The 20,764-nt window shown below is 45.3% G+C and overlaps 1 protein-coding gene across 1 annotated transcript in view; it reads right to left on the bottom strand.

Moving 5' to 3' along the window:
• Nucleotides 1-20,764, bottom strand: part of LOC149333415 (ATP-binding cassette sub-family C member 2-like) — a 58,993-nt gene that overhangs the window by 728 nt on the left and 37,501 nt on the right. The window contains exons 15-21 of the mRNA XM_089557720.1: nucleotides 19,842-20,152; nucleotides 16,040-16,381; nucleotides 15,272-15,373; nucleotides 13,631-13,789; nucleotides 12,956-13,114; nucleotides 11,046-11,212; nucleotides 8,972-9,166 (exon numbers count right to left, since the gene is read on the bottom strand). Of these exons, the coding sequence (XP_089413846.1) occupies nucleotides 8,972-9,166; nucleotides 11,046-11,212; nucleotides 12,956-13,114; nucleotides 13,631-13,789; nucleotides 15,272-15,373; nucleotides 16,040-16,381; nucleotides 19,842-20,152 (1,435 nt within the window). The remainder of the gene's footprint in view (nucleotides 1-8,971; nucleotides 9,167-11,045; nucleotides 11,213-12,955; nucleotides 13,115-13,630; nucleotides 13,790-15,271; nucleotides 15,374-16,039; nucleotides 16,382-19,841; nucleotides 20,153-20,764) is intronic.

Raw genomic sequence — 20,764 nt, 5'->3', positions numbered from 1 at the left:
TGTTCCACTAGGTACCAAGTCGCTTACATAGAAAATTCCTATCCATGTGTTTATAGAATATGGCTACGCTGTTTGGTATCCCAGTTAGCATGTGGACGTCAAAAAATTGGAATAAGTTCGAAAGTCTCCGCTCCATACTTCGCCGATAAGACAGGCCTTCGCTTTCTTCTCATATGTCTCACTCCGGGCTCACTCCTCTGTCCTAACGTCACCTCATTGAACGTTTAAATTTCTGGCAAACGTTAATTACTTGTCCGCAATTATTTGCATCACTTGTCAGGTACTTAAGTTTTCTACACTTTATCATCCAGAAGCTACCATGAACTAAGCATTTCATCTTTCAGTCCTCGCACCGCTTGTCTACAGTTTCTTTCAGCGCACTATGCAAGTTTGGAGTTCGAAATCTCTGCAGTACGCAGGAAAAACTTGAGAGACATGGGAAAAATATAAAACTCCCTTCCGGGTCCATTTTCTGTTCTGTCTCTGACATTTATTACTCAAATATTTGACCGTAAATGCGTACTAGGATAAGAATGTCAAAAGCCGGCACCTGCCTGTCTGTAGCATCGAAGAGTCGAGCTTCACTCTCCAGAACTACCCCTCGCGCATCCGTAGTAAGGAGGAAAATGCGTTCCATGGTTTGTGTTTGGCGCATGATAGCCATAGTTGCTTATGCGCCATAAAACCCCATATAACTAACTAACGTTCCATCAGCCCTACGTCGGGAACCACATGAAAATACCTCCCCAACGACCGCAACAGCCCGCCGGCCTACATATGCTTCAACAAACCCTGCCAAACAAAGCAACTTCTAGAGAACCTGCCTCAGAGCCGCCCATTCTGCTTCCATCGAGGTGAACCCGGCCATGTTGTTGGCCATTTTGTACACAGAAGAATAGACCGCTGCGGCTGCTCGCACAAAGTACCACGGCCAGAGCCGAGCAACCCAGGTAGCACACGACGGCGGGCCAATATTGGAAATCCACTGGCAAAGCGTGGCCCTAACTAGGCCCAGGGTTGCCAGTGAGCATCCGATATTGGTTGTGCCACTCCTTAGCACATCCAACAATGGCCCTGGTTGTCCGTCGCTTTACCAGTATTGGCTGAGCCCTCATTAGATCCTGGCTATCATGGGCCAGGTTAGCCAGGATTGCCCCGCTGTTTGCCATTGCTGGCTGTGCCATCATCGAATCATGGCTATCATGGGCCATGTTAGCCAGTGTTGTTCCACTCTTTGCCAGAATTGGCTATGCCATTTCCGGGAGCTGGCTATATTGGCCTAGGATTACCACCGCTTATCCAGTGTTCAAAGTATACTGGCAAACGTTGGTAAACATTGTGTCGTCCATTAAAATGGGTTCAAAATTAGTTTTATTGTCAAGTACCATATCGGCAGTTCATAATTTTCGAACGCGCTAAAACATGCGAGTTCAAAGATTTGGTTTTATTTATTATTATATTTTAACCGAACACTTTTGCAGTTTGTGAGCAAAGCTACCCATGATTCCGTTGGAAAAACTGCACTCTGGTTGCGCAGTTAGCAGCAATAATACGTTTAGAATTGCAATCGAAGTCCTGTTGATCAGAATTAACGTTCTGATTACACCCGAGACGCCTTCAACAAAAATTGTGAACAGGTGCCTTCAACAAAAATCAAATAAGTTTCATTTGATTAAATTTTTGGAATAAAAAAATCACTTTTTTTTATTTGCTCTAGGAATTCACTGCCGCAGTGCGCAGCTGGTGTCTGCTTCAGGGAGATCGCGATACAAACGTAATAGATTAGCGCAAGTGCATTCGCTAAACCGAAATTGTGCTCAGTTTTGGCAACGTCCAGAAACGAAGCAGTCGCCTCGTAATTTCGAATTATGCGTTGCGCTCGTGAAATATTAGGCGGGTGCTTCATAAACGCACGCGGACACGTGCTAAGCGATTCCTACGCTTCCCTACGTCGTGCCCTGTGATTGCGCCTTTCCCGTGTTTTCTGATTTGCTATTTCCTTCCTTTTCTGCAAATCGTTGTGTTGGAAATTGTTGTTTTTGACCATTTTATTCTTCTGTTGCGTAATTTGCATTGGGGGCAATATAGCTTTTGCTCACGTCCTTGCATATTTACTCGCAAGTTTTTTTTTCTTTCGAACGTGACCTTTATTGATGAAAACCGTCGAAAGTAGTTGCGAACCACAATTCAACATGCCTTAGTTTGTTTTTGCTTTTTTTGCGCGAAACTTCCACATCAACAAACAATTTGAGGATTCTTCGACGACCACTGAATAAATGGACTGACAACTGGCGTTAGACGCATGTTAACCTAGCTTGTTTGGCGCATGTACGGTACATGAAACTATGAAAGAGCGCGCATTCTGCTTGGATATTTTTTTTTGCTTTATATTTTTGTTATTATGTGGTAACATTTTAAGCTATCTTGAACTAACAGAAGCCACATCATACGGCCCCACAAAATACGCGAGTGTCTCAAGTCGTTTTGTCGAAATGCATCTTGAAGCTCCAAGTTTTTCACTTCAAAATTTTCAGGCTTTTGCTGCAGCTTTGTAGCAATACTTTGACGCTTCCGTGTTTCCCATCCACTTCTCTCTTGTAGATATTCCTTTCTGTACTGCCTGTGGCCATGTGACTCATTCTCCAAAAATTCCAAACCCTTTTCACGTGTTTTGGCCTCTTTCCCTTTCTCTTTCAAGTCTTCAAGTCCAATATCTCCCCACCTGTTCTCCCGGCCGTGCCCTTTTCCAGGTAGCGGGCTAACACCCCACCCCGCGAAGCGCTATTTTTTCTTTTTGGTTGTCACTTTGTCAAACCTGTTTTCCCTCGCGCGCAGCTACGCGCTTCGCTGTTCCTCCACCTCCCTGTCTCCACCTTTCAGCTCGAGGACTTTTCTCGGAACCGCAAAACCTGTGTAAAGGAAAATTCCTCTCTCCCCTCCAGCCTACCCCTACCCCCCCCCCACACCATCGTCTCCACTGCTCGTCTTGGAACCGCGCGACTCATCACAATAAGACATTCTTGAGTGCACGGCGGAGCTCAACCACGTGCAAACCAACGCGACGAAAATGCATGCACACTCGAGCTAGCACCGTTCATAGTCTGCGCACGCGAAAAGCCACACTCATATATTAGGAGAGCTCCGACGCTGTTCGTACCGCCTGCAAGATCTTTTGTAAGTACTAAAACTCTTTTATCTTGATATACGTCTGGAAGTTAAAGTGGTTTTTGTAGTAAATGTTGCTTTGACTACATGCGCCTTTATTTTTTCGGCAGGAGAAGAGAGCGAGCCAAAAAGCACGAGGACGACTTCTGTGTACCCACTCTCATTGCGAAATGGCTTGCTTGACGTCGTGCGCAGTGGAATTGTGGCCGAATGGTGAGAATTTAATTTTCCGTCTTTGGTGAGATGAACTCACTAAAGATTCACTACTTTGGCTAACAGCGGGTTTGAACTCATATGAATTGAGATAGGATGCATTCGGGAATATGTCCTTTACCGCTTATGCACGACGGAGATCAGAACCGCTTAATTAATTTTCCACTGCAGACTAGTTGGTAAGGATATGTGTAATACTTCCGTAGTGTTTCTTTTTGCCTTCTACTCTTGCAGACTCAATAGAAAATCCGCAATTACTGGTTAAAGCTTTTGCCCAAGTTCTCTCGCAATGAAAAAGGGCATTACTCTGGACTATCAGACTAGTATTTTTGTGTGGTTTTCAAGTTGCAGTTTCGAATCCAACTATAGCATGCATGCGAAGCAACTAAGGTAAAACAAAGGTGCCCTGAGTTCCTTGCGTTCAGCGTATTTCGTCAAAAGTCGCAAGCCGCATTTTTGACCCCATTAAATAAAACTAATCAAAAATGTTGTTTTGACGTCCATGTGGAAGAGACGCTACAACCTGTGCATATTTACTGGAATAAAAAATTACCTCGCAATTTAGAGACACAAGTTATGATATTAAAACAAAATAATACATTAATCTGTTTTCAATATCACATTAATTTCCTTATCTCGCATTCAATATATTTACTGGGAGTGCGACACGACGCATTAAACTAAATTAAACCATTTGGTGTAAGGGAAGTTTAGTAAATTAAATTCCACTTTGTGCAACTAATGTGGGGCTGGTTCTTAAGAATAAATTAAAAATTATCCTGTAAAATATGTTGCTAGTGTCTTCACGATTACTGTGTTTCACAAAATTCGGTGTTATCTTTGTTATGCTTGTTATGTTATGTTTGTTTTTGTTCTGTGATGGCCATAATTCAACTTACCATGACATCATGCATCTCTTTGCAGGCTTGGCACTTCGTGAGGCCATCGTGCAAGAACTGGACGAGGAATTTGTTTGAATGCCGTCCAGCAGCCCCCTTGCAAGTGGAGTGCAACGATTACTTCGGATATGACTGATCAGTTCACTGGAGGACAGCTCCGTTGAGCGCTTTATGGATGCCTTAGCCGTGCCGCAGCAGCTTGCCGAGATGCTTTGTCCAACCTGATCGGCACTCACCAAACTTGAAAATAAATTGTTTTCCCACAGCCTCTGCCACCATGCTCTTGGGCCCCTTTCTTTACTCCCCAGGGTGGCTGGTGGTAGCGCAAACCATCCTGTGTGCGCTAAAGCGTGATTCTTGTAACTCAAAGCAATAAACGGGTCTTTTTTCTGGAATTCTTTCGCACCCTGTATGTACATCTATCCACAGTGCCGGTCAATGGCGAGTGGGTTAATTGCATGTGCCAGCGTTCGAAAGCTGGATGCCATTATTCGAAAGCTGGAAACCATTATTCGAAAGCTGGATGCCAATATTCGAAAGCTGGAAACCATTATTCGAAAGCTGGCTACCAATGTTTGAAAGTTGGCTACCAATGTTTGAAAGTTGGATGCCAGTATGAGACCTTTGCTGGTCCATGCTGCAGAACGAACATCGGGACTGCGTTGGCCGCTTGATCGGCCGAGCGTTGGCCCAAAACTGGCATGAAAGTAAGACCAATGTGTGAAGTGGTAGCGCTCGGCCCAAATGCCAGTGTAGGACCGATGTTCGTGCCAAGTTTTGCCAACACTTGCGCGACGTTCGGCCAATGTTGTTGTGCTGCCTGGGAAGTTACCACGTAAAGTAAAGGACCCCTTGCGTTACGCCAACTACACGCCGGACTTCTTCACTGAGCTCCGTGTCGCCGCTGTCACCTCGGTTTGTATCGACACGCTGCAGTTGCGAACGAGAAGGGCCTGCCAGCCCCCGTGTGGAATTAAGAATTGAAGTGCTATGCACACGACTCGTAGGAAACTATACCAATTAATGGGTAGTATCAGTGTTACGGTACAATGTTCTAAAGAAACATGACTGTAAAGGAAGATAAAGAAATAAAAGCACGCACGTCAAAAGGCACCACGTTTTTGTTATAGAGAAGCCAGTGAAGAGCAGATTGGTGAAGAAAAGAAAACTTCATACAGAGAAGCCAAATGCAGTACAGGGGTGGCTACGACTACGCTTAAAGCCATGCTGCCGCAAGTAACCAAAAAAAATTGGCTGAAGTTTAACCCGGCTAAACCTAATAGATGAGCCAAAGCTTTGTTTTGCATGGTTTTACAGGGCTACATTGTTCGATTAAAGTTTGGCTTCATCAGGTGTCAAAGGTTAAGGCGAAAGGTGAAATGACCACTGGTCATCACATGACGTCACATCAGGCGATGCGAATTTCAGGTCTAAAGATCAAAGGTCAAGTGACCACCGGTCCTTGGTCACATGGTTGCTGGTCATTAGCTATGTCCTTGGTATACAGGCATATCATGGCTATGCGCAGGAAGACACAGTCATACATTGTTAGTCTTTGGGGTGTGTGCTGGTTTGACCTTCGTCGGGCTTCAGAGTAAAACACGCAAAGCAAGGCGAAAGTGAATTGCACCTGGAGTGCCAAAACTTTCGCTCTAAAAAATGGACGTCACCCCTTACATACAGCGCGCAAAAATTTAGAGGCCCGACAGCTCGCCAGGCATAGAACAAACACGAGCAGCGCACAGACGCACAGACGCACGACGCTACAATCTACGTCGATGTAAGAGGATACAAGCCAGGTGACCTAGCATGGGCTTAGAAAAGGTGATTTCGCACTGCTGACTGAAGGAAAAACTTTTGCACCACTACTCTTCCCTTTACATGGTCCTTCTCAGAATACGAAAACTTGACCAGAGCGAGCGACAGTATCGCAGCAGCGCTGCGTACAGCCATAATTTGTGCGCGATGAGCGCGTAAAGGCATATTATAGGTCCTAACGTACTCTTTCTGTTTTCCTTCTCGTTGTTAATTTTTTTTACTTTCTTACTGATGTAGAGCATAGGTTATCAATAGTTAATTAAGAGGAGTGAAATGGTGTAAAGTTTCGTAGTGTTTGTTTAGGTTCGAAGCCGAAGTCACGCGGCCTTACCAGTTTTTGGCGCGAGAGGCAATCAGAATAACTGTGGAATGATTGCAGCCGTGCGCAACTCTGTCTGAGTTGTTTGAGAATATCATAGGCGCTTTTCTCACTCTAACTGAGCAGCATTATTCGTCTACTTTCCTTTGCGTTGGCAGAGAGCAATGGTGATTTTGATCACTGAGGCTCAATGCAGTTGCTGGTATCGCAGCCGCATAGATGTTCAGCTCTTTGTGGGCGCGTCAGCCGTGCGCAACTCTGTCTGAGTTGCTTGAGAATATCATAGGCGCTTTTCTCACTCTAACTGAGCAGCATTATTCGTCTACTTTCCTTTGCGTTGGCAGAGAGCAATGGTGATTTTGATCACTGAGGCTCAATGCAGTTGCTGGTATCGCAGCCGCATAGATGTTCAGCTCTTTGTGGGCGCGTCAGCCATATAAACTGAGTTTCACGCCAGCATTTTTTCTGTTGTCCACGCCTGCGTCTGTGCTGTTATCCAGCGACGTGACAATACTGCATAACTTTGAAAGCAGGAAACATAATATCTGCGACTGACTGAGAAGGCTGGCTGTTTTTAACGCACTTCAAACTCTGTCCAAAGTGCGCGGCACAAATAATGCTTCCTAGATTTGCTCCTACACCGGGAAAAATAGGATAGGAGTAAGAACCGAAAAGAAGTATTCATCGTCCTAAACATCGCTGTCGACGAACACGAAAGAAGGGAAGGAAAAATGTGTAGATTAAAGGCGAAAATAAAAGACCCCTGCCCCGCCCTCTAAATGAAGCTACATATAAAACTCTCAACCACCCGGGGTGTGCGAGTCCAAAATGAAAGTAAACACTTTGACAGGAAATAACACCAAAATGTAAATACCTGTGCAAACACGCCTTTCTAGATCTCCGCTTTATTACTGCAAGAAGTAACCCTCACTAACTAAATTTTCTTCCTTTTCTCGGGTAGTATATTTAAGCGGAGACTTATGCAAGGATTCTTGATGATGTGAATGTTACACGCCTACATCATTTTTTGTGCCAACAGGAATTTATTTTTGAAAAGGGTGACAGTGTTGAAAACACCCCGAGGTATTAAGACATGAGTCCTCTCTGGGCCTCTTATTCACGCACCTATCAGTCTGTTTTCTATACCGAGAGTTTTTTTATTCTTTCATCATCATCATCATCAGCCTGGCTATGCCCACTGCGGTACAAAAGCCACTCGCAATTCTCTGTGTTTAACTCTGTCCTTTGCCAGCTGAGGCCACCATGTCCCTGCAAACTTCTTAATGTTATCCGACCACATTATTCACTGCCGCCCCCTGCTAGGCTTGCCTTCCCTTGAAATTCGCTATGTTAGCCTTAAGGACCAGCGGTTATCTTGCCTTCGCATTGCATGCCCTGAAAAACCCAGTTCTCCCTCTTGATTTCGACTAGGATGTCATTAACCCGCGTTTGTTCCCTCACCCACTCTGTCCGCTTTCTGTCTGTTCATGTTACACCTATCATTTTTCTTTGCATATTTCGATGCGCTGTCCTTAACTTAAGCTGAACCTTCTTCGTTAGCCTCCAAGTTTCTGCCCCAAAGATCAGTACCGGTAAAATTCAGCTGTTGTATCCTTTTCGCTTGTGGGATAAGGGGTGGCATCGATGGCGTAGAGGTATAGCGTCCACCTCGCTTGCAGTAGGATCAGGGTTCGAATACCGGTGCCGCACTATTCTTCACCGGCTTTGAAAAAAAAAAGAAAACTCAGCGTCTCGATGGAATTGTATAACCGGGCCTGGGGTGCGGCCTTATCTGGATGACGAGAACTGACAAGGCACTCCCTAACCAGAGCAGGATTTGGCCACCCTGGTGTAGTACTTGTCCATGACAACAACTTTCTATGAGAAGAGAGATTTTTATTTTAAAAACTGCGACAGATACGCATGTGGGGCTCTAGAGCTGCCGCAAGGCAGATATTATCTACAGCCTTTCCCAAAAGTGACCAGGCAGAGGTGGTTCGTTTTTTAGCCAAGTAGCCAAGCACTTACGGCAGCCCTTAATTTAAGCTATGAATCTGTGTAAAGTAAGGGTACCGTAAAGGCTCCGTTACACGGCTGAGAAGCAAAAACCTGTTGCTCGGTTACTTTTGGCAAAGGGGTTATCTCACATGGACAAATAATTAGACGATTAGTCAACTTAAATGAATTGATAATCTTTTGGCCGTCAACGTTACAGTTTCTAAATTTCTTAATCGGCAATGGTTCCACCAGTAGTTGTTTTATGCCTCCTAAAGAGTGACGCATGATTGATTTTTGGATTTGTTGTTATTATTTCCATCGTAAAGTCTATAGTGATAACTAAGGAAATATGTATGATGGTCAAGTGCTGCTATACTTTTATTTCTGTTGGAAGGGCTATCCTTTGTCAGTTGTTGGAAGACACCTTTAGCTTGTTCTTAGCGGGGCAGGTTATCGCACTCGCAATCACACCGATTTCGGCTACGGAGAACAGGAAGCCTCAGTGTAACAACACTTTTCACTGTGTCGTGTCCTTCTGTCAGCATCCAAGCCCACTTACTTGTCGTAGTCGAGCACGGTTTCAAGGCTGTGCGCAATGGCCAGCACTGTGCAGTGGGCGAAGCTGTCCCTCAGCGTGTTCTGCACCAGCCTGTCCGTATCTCCGTCCATGTGGGACGTGGCCTCGTCCAGCAGCAGCACCCGGGGTCGGCGAAGCAGGGCCCTGCCTAAGCACACGAGCTGGCGCTGCCCGGCACTGCGGATTTCCCGTTTGGGAGTTTTCGGATGAATACAGAGAACCGTCATGTATCAGCGCCTGAGAACCTATATTTCTTATCACAAGTCAACATTACAACTTGCTAATGTTCGAACGGACAAGTTTCAGTTAGAACATGCAAAAAAACCATGCACGCAGCGGGAAGGGTGTGTGAGCGCAGAAATAAGAAAAGGTTTGGTTTGGTTTATTGGGGCTTAACGTCCCAAAGCGACTCAGGCTATGAGGGACGCCGTAGTGAAGGGCTCTGGAAATTTCGACCACCTGGGGTTCTTTAACGTGCACTGACATCGCACAGTTCACGGGCCTCTAGAACTTTGCCTCCGCCGAAATTCGGCCCCCGTGGCAGGAATCGAACCCGCGTCTTTAGGGCCAGCAGCCGAGCGCCATAACCACTGAGCCACCGCGGCGGGGCAATAATAAGAAAAGGTGATAGACTTGAACAGAGTACAAGCGTATCTTCTTGACGTCTTTTTTCGAGCTATCAAATCACAACTAACCTATTTGCATGTACTGCGCATCATTCGAAATAAAACAAAATCGCACAAGCGCAGAGTTTAACATTGTTTTTATAGAGAAAATGCGACTACCATAATACTGGGCTCTTGTGAAAGCCTTTTTCGCACGAATGTCAATGTAACTATGAGTGCTATAAATATAAGACAATATAACTGTAACGAGCGTATGGAATTAATAATGTTCTTTTAAGAAATGCCGTGAGGACACTGGAGCAAGAAATTACCACCAAATATTTAATATTCCAGTAAGTATTCATCAGGGGAAACGCTCAAGGTAATTTGTACGCCTGTTGCATTCACAAATTTAAAGCCTAAAGATGCTGCACTGCTACTTCCTCATTGTATTTATTGCAGAGCTCTGAGCGCTACCAAATAATTGAGCTCTGAACAATTTTGCCTTATTCATAAAGATACATAGCATATAACCACAAGGAAGCGTAATTTGCTCGTGCTGTGGTTTCCGCGACACTTATGTAAGGAGCAATGGTCGCCGCGGTGGCTCACGGGTTATAGTGTTCGGTTGCTGACCTGAAAGAATTGGTTATGAACCCAGTAGCGGCGGTCAAATTTTGATGGAGGCGATATTCTAAATGCCTGTGTACCGTGCGATGTCAGTGCACGTCAAAAAACCACAAGTGATCGAAATTTCCGGAGCCCTCCACTACGGCGTCCCTCACAGCCCGAGTAGCTTTAGAACGTTAAACCCCAGTAAACCCATAAACCCGTAAGGAGTAACAATTTATTGCCCCGCAGCAGGCAGTGATTCATTGATTATTATCGATATTGGTCGTATAGATTCACTATGCTAAGGGCCCAAAATGACGTACTGATCGTTTGCACAGTACGCTGAGAAAGAAAGTACGGCATTGCATCATCATATACACCCCCCGTCAGAAGTATACAGCCCAGGGGGTTTGCTTGTGAGGCCTGTAGTCAGCCTCGCTATGCACGCTCAGCGACCGTAATCTCTCGAAAGAGTAATGGCTACGCATCCTTAATTTTCCAAAGATTTGGACTGCTACGAATGCTAGGGGGCGCCGCTAAACAGCTTAGAACCAAACCCCTTGGGCTGTATACTTTTGATGGGGGCTGTACGTATGCTTGCATACTGCCTGTACAATACATAATGACTGAATTTTTTTAGGTTTTCGTTTATGCGAATGCTTTAAAGGTGAAGATCCGAAGAATGCGAAACCTTCAGCAACTTTTTCAACGCCTGACGCTGCCGGTTGGAGGCTAAATCAATATGCGAGTGGCTGTGCCTTGACGGCTCTGTTTTCTGATGATTTTAAAACTTTAATGTTTCCTCTGCAAGGGCTGCGATGGCAGTCTAGGTATTGTACCTGAGGTTGCTGCCGGCGTCTCCAACCTCCAATAACAAGTTGTCCGGATGACGCGAAACGAAATCTGCCAGGTGTACTTGCTGCAGCGTATTCCACACTTCTTGGTAAGAGTGACTGCGAGTAGGGTCCAGGGCATCGCGCAGGGTGCCACGCATCAGGCTTGGGTCCTGAGGCAATGTAAGAAAAATATACAAATTTCACATCGTCTTACGTTAACGACGAAAGTCGGGGGCTCGACATTCGAGTTAAACCAGTGGATCAGTAACGGAAGACGCCGTCATACGAGAGCTTGATCGCAATATGCAGCACATTATTCTTGTCGGTACCACTGATTCGATGGGATGTTTGAATAGTCTGGATACGCTTAAGTGCCGACACAGAATATATTTCAACATATTTTATAAAAGTGTGCCACACGAGAAAAAATACCTGTCAACTAAAGGAAACGAGTTTTTGCTCTGCTCAGTATATGTAAATTTAAGTAAGTTGTTACTGGAACCTAAAAAAGGTCTCGTGAAAAGTCTACAATGAGATTTGTTCAATGAGCACAAGTACAAAACAGGCCGATATATGAACCTTGACCATATCTTAACATATTCAGTCTATACGGAAAATTTGCTGTCGTTCTGTAGTCGCAGTACTCCTTCGTAAATGACAAAAAATTTGAAAGCATTCAACTGCCGCTTTAATCTCATCCATTCTTCAACGTTACGTGCGAAGATTTTTAAAGCTTTTTGTTTCCCATATGCGTCCTACTGGAACCGTGTATACCCTACAAAACCTTTACGAACACTGCATGAGCAAAACTCCAAATGCATGCTTGCTTCGGATGTAGTCAAGCGCGTCTGATGATAGTCATGTGCAAGTCCCAAGAAAAACTTAAAAAAACCATATGGATTTGATCTCATGTCCCATAGGTTATAATCTGTGGATTCTCATAACATTTTCGCCAGAATTATGAAACGTTACAGGACTTGAAGGAGCAGTACATTCTTTCCGAATGAATGATCCAGTGCACATGAGGTTCTGAAAATTCGCTGCTGGCATAAACCAGCTGAACAATTTTCGAAGACATTAATTGAATACAGCAAGATCACCGAAAGGCGCTGCAGAGTTCGGGAGCACAGCAAGAAAGGGTCGAGCCTTAGTGCACTGTTACAAATTGCTCACATCCACCGGCAGGCATTGAGCGCATTGCAGTTTTCTATCTTGAATCCTAAGTGCGTTTTATTCACAGCATTTAATTTAAGAGCCATTTATTTCTACGTTTACTTTTTGTATTTTGCATCTGAGCCTTGTATTTATTGCTGTATTTTGTGTTACAACTTGTATTTAGCATTTTTCAATTTTGCTAAACCTGTTCTTTTTTGCATATATTATGTATTCGCCCCTCCTGCTTGGGCCTACTGTAGGCCTGCAGTATGTTCTAAATAAATAAATAAATAAATGTTTTAAATGGACATCCCAAAGTCGGCCACATTGTACAGTAATCGTTTTCAAAGCACTACCCTTTAATAAATAAGGGGCTGGAAAAGGACACTCATGTGTGTTAGATGGCTCATGTTAAACTACAGTGAAAGCAGGGCACAGATGCAAATGCCAAATATAAAACATGGGCGCTGGCTGTGTCTTCAGCCCCTCGTCCTAGTTCTTCCACAGCTGTTATTGTCGTTTAACTACTTCTGACAAGACACGGCCATATCATTTGCAATTTCATTAGGTTGCTCCACTATACTACTTCTCGTTTAGCTGCCACAAACACCAAGGCAGTCATATCCTTACTTTCCTGAATTTGCCGAACTTCTTGTGCGGATCGAGGCCCCGTGTCATACCCGCTAGACAACTAATTACAATTTTTCATGAGAAGATAGACTTCCGCGCTTTGAAGGATGTAGCGAAAACTTCCTTGCCTGAGGGATTATGGTGACTACTGAGCGCAGGGTGCGGAGGGGAACGGATGCGATGTCGACACCGTCAATTCGGATGCTCCCGTGGGTTGGGTTCAAGACCCGGAGAAGTGCCATAAACAGCGATGATTTTCCGGCTCCGGTGCGGCCGACAATGCCAACCTGGAAAGGCAGTTTTTATTTATTTTTTATTTATTTGAAAGATTTTATTATTTAGCTGAAAGAAGGCTTTTGGCAGTTTTCGCAGCAGCCACATAATATCAATAAATTATTGATCTGTACAGGTTTGTGAATAAAACAAATCAGAACACTCGATGCACGCATGGGCAGTTTAAAAAATGGCATCACAGAAGACAGAATTTTGGGCAGATTGTAAACAGGTTCTTTTGATTTACATGGCCCCGCCACCATACCGATTCCCCTCCCGCTTAGTGCTTCGAACGGTGAAACAATATCAACTAGTCAAAAAAGCACCTTAAACTGAGAACTAGCCCAAAATTTTCGCGATTCTTTTAGTTCAATACACGCCTTTTTTATTTAATTCTAGCTGCTGGCTCGACGCAGGGGTTAAAATTAGAGAACTAGTTATGCATAATAAAATGTACTGAGTAGAAATTAGAGTGCAGTTATCGGTATCTAATTTGACAGCGGGCCCACACTTGGCTAAGCTGCACTTGCCTTTTCGCGAGCGTTCACAACGAAGCACACGTTGGCAAGGGCGTCAGGTAATTTTCCCGGCCTATAAGATGCCGTGTAGTGGTCGAACTCCAGCATTCCATGAGAGGGCCAGGGTGTGTGGGCCGAGACAGGTCCGCAAGAACTTAGCAAGTCACAGGCCTGCGGCGTTGCCTTGTTTAGTCCTTTGCAGAAACCTTCCGGCTCGTCTGCCTGAACACGGCAGCACGAAAAGGTTTCACAAACTGCCAACGCCTCGTAAAATAAAAATGAACACACACAAGGGCTGTGCCCAGACAGCAGCAAATTCCACATCATAAAATATTTGCCAGCGAGGCATATCACTAGCAAACACAAATTAGCAAAACAGGCTGCGCATGACGTCGTTTCGGTGAACATAGACGTGGCCGGGCGCTTCTGGGTTCCGATTAAAGGTGTCGATTTTGGTAACACGCCGCGACTATGAAGAACTGACTGTCGTGATCTGCTTAACTTGTCAATATGCAGGCAAAACAGTCGCATTTAAAGTAATTTTTCGCTGATAAGTGATCGTATGCGTACTTCTGTTTACAACAATTACATTCACAAGGATGATAGTCCAGGCTACTTGGTAGCAGTAGATATTTATTTTTTATAGAAAACCTGAGAGAGTTTTCAGAGAACGTGTTATACCATATATAGCCAGCATTGTACAGTCAGAAGCTTAGGGTAGGGTTTTTGATACTCGCGTCTCCATTCACTTTAAGCCAGTTGCGTACCAAACAGACTTGGTGGAGCCCCTCGTTAAGTTAGCCGTAAGGGCAGCTTGGTGAAGCCTGGGGGCCAAAAGATGAACGTGTTGACAAAGCTGAGGTTCTAAGCAAATTGGTTTGATTGATAAAAGAATTTAGTGCCGGGAAAGAAAGATAAGACGCTTTGGAGGACTGGAGAGAGAGACTGAGCGCGCAGAAAGAGAGTGGATATCGTGTAAACCTGCATTCTAGCGAGTTGGGACTGCCAAGCGCTTTGCTTTTCATGAATGTGCCGGGCCATGCACGAAAGGATAGCACGCACCTCTGGTGCTGGGTGAAGACTGGAGCCCAACTAAAAGCTGTTCATCAAATTATGGAGCGTGCAGAAACCATTTTGCCTTTACCCGTGGCGTAAGGGCTGCCAGCTCGCCAAAGAGATCTATTATAACACCTAAAATATCTGATAGTCTTCGTTACGCGATAGGGGATAGGCGAGGGATGGTCACGACGAAGGGGCTTTAGGTTGTGTGGTGCTTTGCTGCCACTTCCGAATCATTTCAGGTGTGCAGGTGCAGCAAGAATATTATGGAGCTCGCTTGGGTGTTTGGGCTATTCTCACACGTTACTTCAGATGACAGGAAAGTTTCTCCCGCTTACTGTGGTGGTCACCAGAGGAATTTTCTAGGTTATGCATGAGGTGCCAGCTCATTTTTACTGGGCGCTACACGCGGGCACTTTGATCGCCGAAGCGGACTTTGTAATATTTTGGCCGTGACTGCACATCTCTAACACGAGATACTGACTGGTGCACAGTACAATTTGGGCATGCTGAACAACACACTTGTCAGGGTCCTATTACCAGAGACCTAAGTTGGTACTATCTTAAAATTGGGAACCTTCCACAAGAACTTACCTCCGCAGGCAGCCGAGTGTATTCAAGGCAGCGTTCGAAGGAGACAAATGTTAGGGTGAAAACGAAGACGCTGATAGTAGATCCTATGATCAGCAAAGAAATCTGAAACAATATCAAAAGTTGATCTGAATGAAAGGCAGTGCATGAAGAAGGTTTTCTGATAGGAGTGGTGGCATAGAACGTTTCGTTCTTAGTCTCCTTCTCAATTATAACTAAGCATGCAAGAACAGAGATTTATGGTTCACTTCTATCGCTATAGTAAATAACAATATCTGTTTAAGGTTTGCGATATTTGGAAGCAGAATTCATCATTAAGTATCCGGGTTCACGAGAAGTACGCTACCTCTCTCTTGCAGTGATAGATGAACTCGACAAATTTACTAATAAAAATAGCCATCATAAATTACTATTCAGTGGAGTGTGCCACTCGCTATGATTTCAGATTTCTTGGTTCGAAACATCTGCAGCATTCCGAACTTTTAAGTCCTTTTGGCGCAGTCAAATTTTCACCAGTTAGTTTTAGTGCAGTCTGAAACTGTATGCTTTCTGCCTACACTAAAATAAATATGCTTGCACAGACTGTCGATATATCTGATTATTCAATTAATTTGTGGCAAATTAGGGATATTACAATTTCTACAGTGGTTGATTTACGCCACCTATTTTCCAAGCCCGCCGAAATCGAAGTAACAAATCACTCAGAAGCCGCCTCCTTCACAGTGCTCAGATACCCGGCACTGCTTTAAACAACAAAGGCTGTGAACTCACCCCCATAGATGAACTCAGCGCAAGTCCCACGGCGCTCCCGTCAGCATGCACGTCTCCGCCGTGTCCTGAGGCCAGCAGAGTGAAGACCACGGCAGAGGTTATGACCAAGAACCCGCACAGCCCTCCGAGGAAACGGACGTGACGTAAGCAGTCGAAAAGCGCCAGCAGGGCCCGCATCTCTACGTCCGCCAGCCGGTAGAAGTGTTCGCAGAAGCGCTTCTCTACGCGGAACGAGCGTACGACGCTCAAGGTGTCCCGTGTCTCGGCTGCCTTTTGAAGAAGGTGTGAACGCTCGACACTCTCCAGCCGCCGGGCCGCGTTTGAAGCCTTGGCTACCATGGCCTGCAGATAATGTAGCGTCGTCCGGACGTTTGATAACGATCCAATACTTGATGCATCACGTAAATCAGTGCATTATCTCTCGCTCTAAAGCCGGAGTACGATGGCCATAGTCGCATATTGTAAACATGCTTTTCTGGGCCCATTGTTCTACCACCGTGACATTTGTAGCTGCCACCTGTCATATAAAGATTTATAGCTCGTGAAAAGTGTAGCTTTTCGGCTACGATATGACAGGCGTAGCTAGCGAAGGGCACTGAGGCAAAACAATTAATTGAACATGATAAGGCTCCTGGAATCCTTTAACTCAGAGAATTTCAAGGGTTCTTCATCCATCTCGAAAGCTCGGGTAGAGCTATCAAGTTTAAGCTGTTTTCCGGCTCCAATGCTCGACACTCATCGTCTTCATACATTCAGCTGTTCCTCACTCCAGAGCACTTAAAAACTACTAAAAAAGAACACCCTTTCCAATTTCATTATTTATATTTAATGGATGCCCGTCCTCTTTTCATTGTCTCTCTGCATTTTACCGCGAAGTTGCTTTAATCAATTAAATATTTTAAATCCTTACCCTTATGAAAACAACCGATGTAAATTTGTGGGAGCATGGTAATTTTCCAGTGCCACCCTATTATCGACCCCATATAATTATTCGGACATGTGGCGACATCTATGTAAGGTTTTGCCGTTATAAAGACTTTAATCTCAGTCACACGCACTGTCACACACCTTTGTTTCGCAAACGCTTAAGAGCACGCACACGCACCTTTGTTTCGCAAACGCTTAAGAGCAATTGTTGCGCATACATTTAAATCTACACTTTGGCTTGCTTGAAAGGGCTACTTAGGGTGTTCCTGAACTTGTGACGAGCCAGTGGTGTTTTGGGAAACTTGCATGGATTTTAATTTACCCGAGGTGTCAGCTGCGCGGCAATGCTGCCTTCGCAGCATTGCCAGGAGTTTGTATGATGCCAGAAGTTTGCATGATGTAATCAGCATCTACCTATATCAATATTAAGCTCGCGCTATTGTAGCCGCTGTCACGGCAAACCACCGTGAAATTTGTTTGGTCTAGCGTGCAAATGTACAGTACCAGTTGCTTTCAAGCACGACGTCTCTTTTAATATTTTGCTTCTTTAAGGACAGAAACAGCAGCAGTAGATGGCATGGCACTGAAAATTTACTGAAGCCGCGCTTCAAGGCGTAACGCTCGCTTCAGTGAGTCCCAGAACTGCAGCAGCACATACCGTACGCCCAACGCACTAAACGGAGGTGACACCACAAAATGGTTGGCACTGCGACTTAGGCGAATACCCGGTATGTCCAAGAAGAACTTACCGCAACTATGTAGTGAATAATTCGAGTTCGGTACGACCGCTTTGAAAGGTGCGATGTCTACACGCGCTCACTTGGCACCCACAGTTGTCACGAAACTGACAACTCGCTTCAGAAGCTTTTTAGTGCGTGCCGTTGTCAAAGAAAAGCTCATTAAGGCTAGCTATTTCTGGCTAGCTCGTTTTCAGGGCAAGGTAGGGAATCTGTGCGCAGCTGCTCATTAAATGCTGAATAGTTATGTGGCCCACACAGGAAATTTAATGTCATTCCCATCGAATGACGTTCGTTCAGAATGACATTACTTTGCGGCCACACGAGAAAATATAATGTCATTCGATGCAAACGACATTAGGTATCGAATGAGTTTACAGAACTCATTAGCCAGCGATCTCCGAGCTAATGTGTTATCTCGACACCAGAGACTTGGTGAAAATATACACCGAAAAACACGATTTCAAAAGTGTCACAAGCACTGTAATATTTCCGCGTCCGTATTATTGTGCGATCGTTCATTTATTCACATAAAAATGCCAAATAGAATTGGAAAAAAAGTAAAACTCACTCTCGCTACCAGCCTTGCGTGGCTTGCGTGGTCAACATTCACAACATGGCGACGTCCAGCTGGCCCGCTTCGGACCGAATACTGCGTCGCCGCTGCATTTTTCGACGCGATAGCTTGCTCTGTACGGTTGTAATCGCTTTTATTTAGTGCATTCTCATCCCTCCATAACAATATAGGTGTGAAATATTAATTGTTTTTGAGGTAAGTTCAAGAATTTCTTGATGCTAGGCTTAACTATGCACGGCGTACACTGTCGTCATAGCAACGACCCCGGGCGAAGTATTTCTCCAACTTTGCACCAGAATCTGCATTTTCATTTCATCCAATTGATTCACATTTAAAAACAAAACAAAGTCTTCGAATGCATTCATTACTGCCGTTAATATAACAGAAAAACGCTTCTTCGGCACACAGTTCAGGAATGTTTGACTTGCTGTCATCTAGATGGCGCCACAGTATGTTATGCTTCTCGCGCGCTACGCTAGTCACTTCCAACCACCGTGCTCCCAACTAAAACTGTTGTGAGGACGGGCGGCAGTGCGCGCAAGGTGCGCCCGTCGCATGCGCAAAGCTTTTGCGGACGCACAGCTAATACTGTCTAATTTCACCATAGAGAGCATTTCCCAAAATGACGTCCGCCATTTGCCTGCCGCTGCTGGCTGAACTTTGGCTTGGCTTGGACTCGTGGTGTAGCAGTGATCAACACGTTATTGAAATAAGGATTAGGATTTTAAAGTCGGCTTCCATTAGCAAAGCAATAATTTTTGCAACGTATTGAAGCATACATCGAAATTTTTGTATGCTTTACTCTCTTTCCATCGCAATCGCCATCATTTGCAAATGACAATAGTTTTTGCCGTGTAGCAGCGCGCAGAAAAAATGACATCAAGGCGAACAAATGTCATTCGATGAGAATGACATTAAATTTGCCGTGTGGCAGGGGTATTAGTCCTCAGTGGTTGTGTTTTACAGCTAATATAACACTGGTAGCAACGTCAGCAAAACATATCTAGTTAAGCGGTGAATATAGCTGGGGAACAGCGGGTTGACAGTCGAAGGCGCTGCCAATTAGTTGAGCTAGAGTAGGCGGTATGAGAATTTTAGCTACGTATTTCGGCTGCAATCGACAGATTTTAATCCACTCTCAGTGACGCGTTGCATGCAGGGCGCAAGGCGGGAGAGATTGAAAGGTGTTAACGGTCAGTGGAGTGGGCTGACAAAGCCGTCGTGGGCTACGTACTCTCGACAACTTAACGCGACCTCTTAGTGCGCTCTTTCCGGCGAATAAAATGTTTTACAATCAATAACGGTCAATGTACCGGTTGCGTTGTAGGATGCAGCTACCGAAAGCCTAATAACTGATAAGCATATGGAGCACTCTCGACAGTCAGCAAATGCCGAACTTTTGCCTCTTCAGAAAACATAGAACACATGAAGGACGGGGACAGGATGGCATCACGTTCTACTGAAAGAAACGTGATGTCATCTTCTTCAAGGCACCGTTCTAACCCTACGGACTACAGGGCATTTCACAGAATGTTAAAAGAAGTATGGTCAAGCCACGTACGACTAGAAAAAGGAAAATGGCGGTGGTGGAAGCTGCCACGAAGCCCGCTGCTGGTGACAGGAGGCCGGTCACTGCAATCCTCGCTGCGCCAGTCATGAGTGTCTCAATGACCTGCTTGGCCGCGAGAAAGAAGCGGTTCTCTATGTTGTCGATGTCAGCCGAGAAACGATTCAGCACACGTCCTCGGGGTGTGGCGTCGAAGAAGCCCACTGGACTGCTCAGCACTCGCCGAATCATCGCCTCGTGTATGCGGGTGGAGAGGTTTCGAAGGCCCACTGCCAGTGATAGTGCACCCAACCAGCCCAAGAAGACTGCAAAAAAGAAAGACGTGTAGGTCCAAGATTTTTTAGTCTGACTGGTACAATGCGACGAATAAGTGAGTCAACAGTTTTCTCCATACAATAACTATGCAATTCACACACATTAATTTTCGTTCCCACGTGTTTATCATCGCTGGATAACTGCCTAACGATATCAACTGAGCACGCGGTAATATTTATCGCTCCTATATGCCATGTATGCTATCTAGGTGCGCTTAGATCGTTCGCTAAAGATTTTCGTCTCGCCCGGGCGATTCTGCGATATGCGAAGTGTCGTGTTCGTCGACCAAGCGATGCAAGGCCGCTCCAGCAGCCCTTGCCTCCTCCGCGCATACTCGCCGCCCGATTCCAAGAAACAAGCGCTGGCCGGCCGCTCCCACAAAAGCTAGCAGGCGTCTTCCCCGACGACATCTGATCCCTACAGCCCCGTCGACTAACGCATTCCCCCATTCCCCCTGACTGGCACCATGCCGTGACCATCCGCGCTCCCACTGCAGCGTGCTTTCTTGTACACTCGCCCTCTCTCTCTCTCTCCCTCTGCTGCAATAAACCTCCAGTCTCCACCCAGCAACTGTGTTGAGAGGTTCCTCGCATGCGGGGCTC

This window comes from Amblyomma mixtum, chromosome 8 (genome assembly GCF_055824585.1).
Source record: "Amblyomma mixtum isolate Tamu chromosome 8, ASM5582458v1, whole genome shotgun sequence".
Classification (NCBI taxonomy): Eukaryota; Metazoa; Arthropoda; class Arachnida; order Ixodida; family Ixodidae; genus Amblyomma; species Amblyomma mixtum.
Note: the sequence above shows the minus strand (reverse complement) of the source record. Positions and strands in the feature narration are given on the sequence as shown.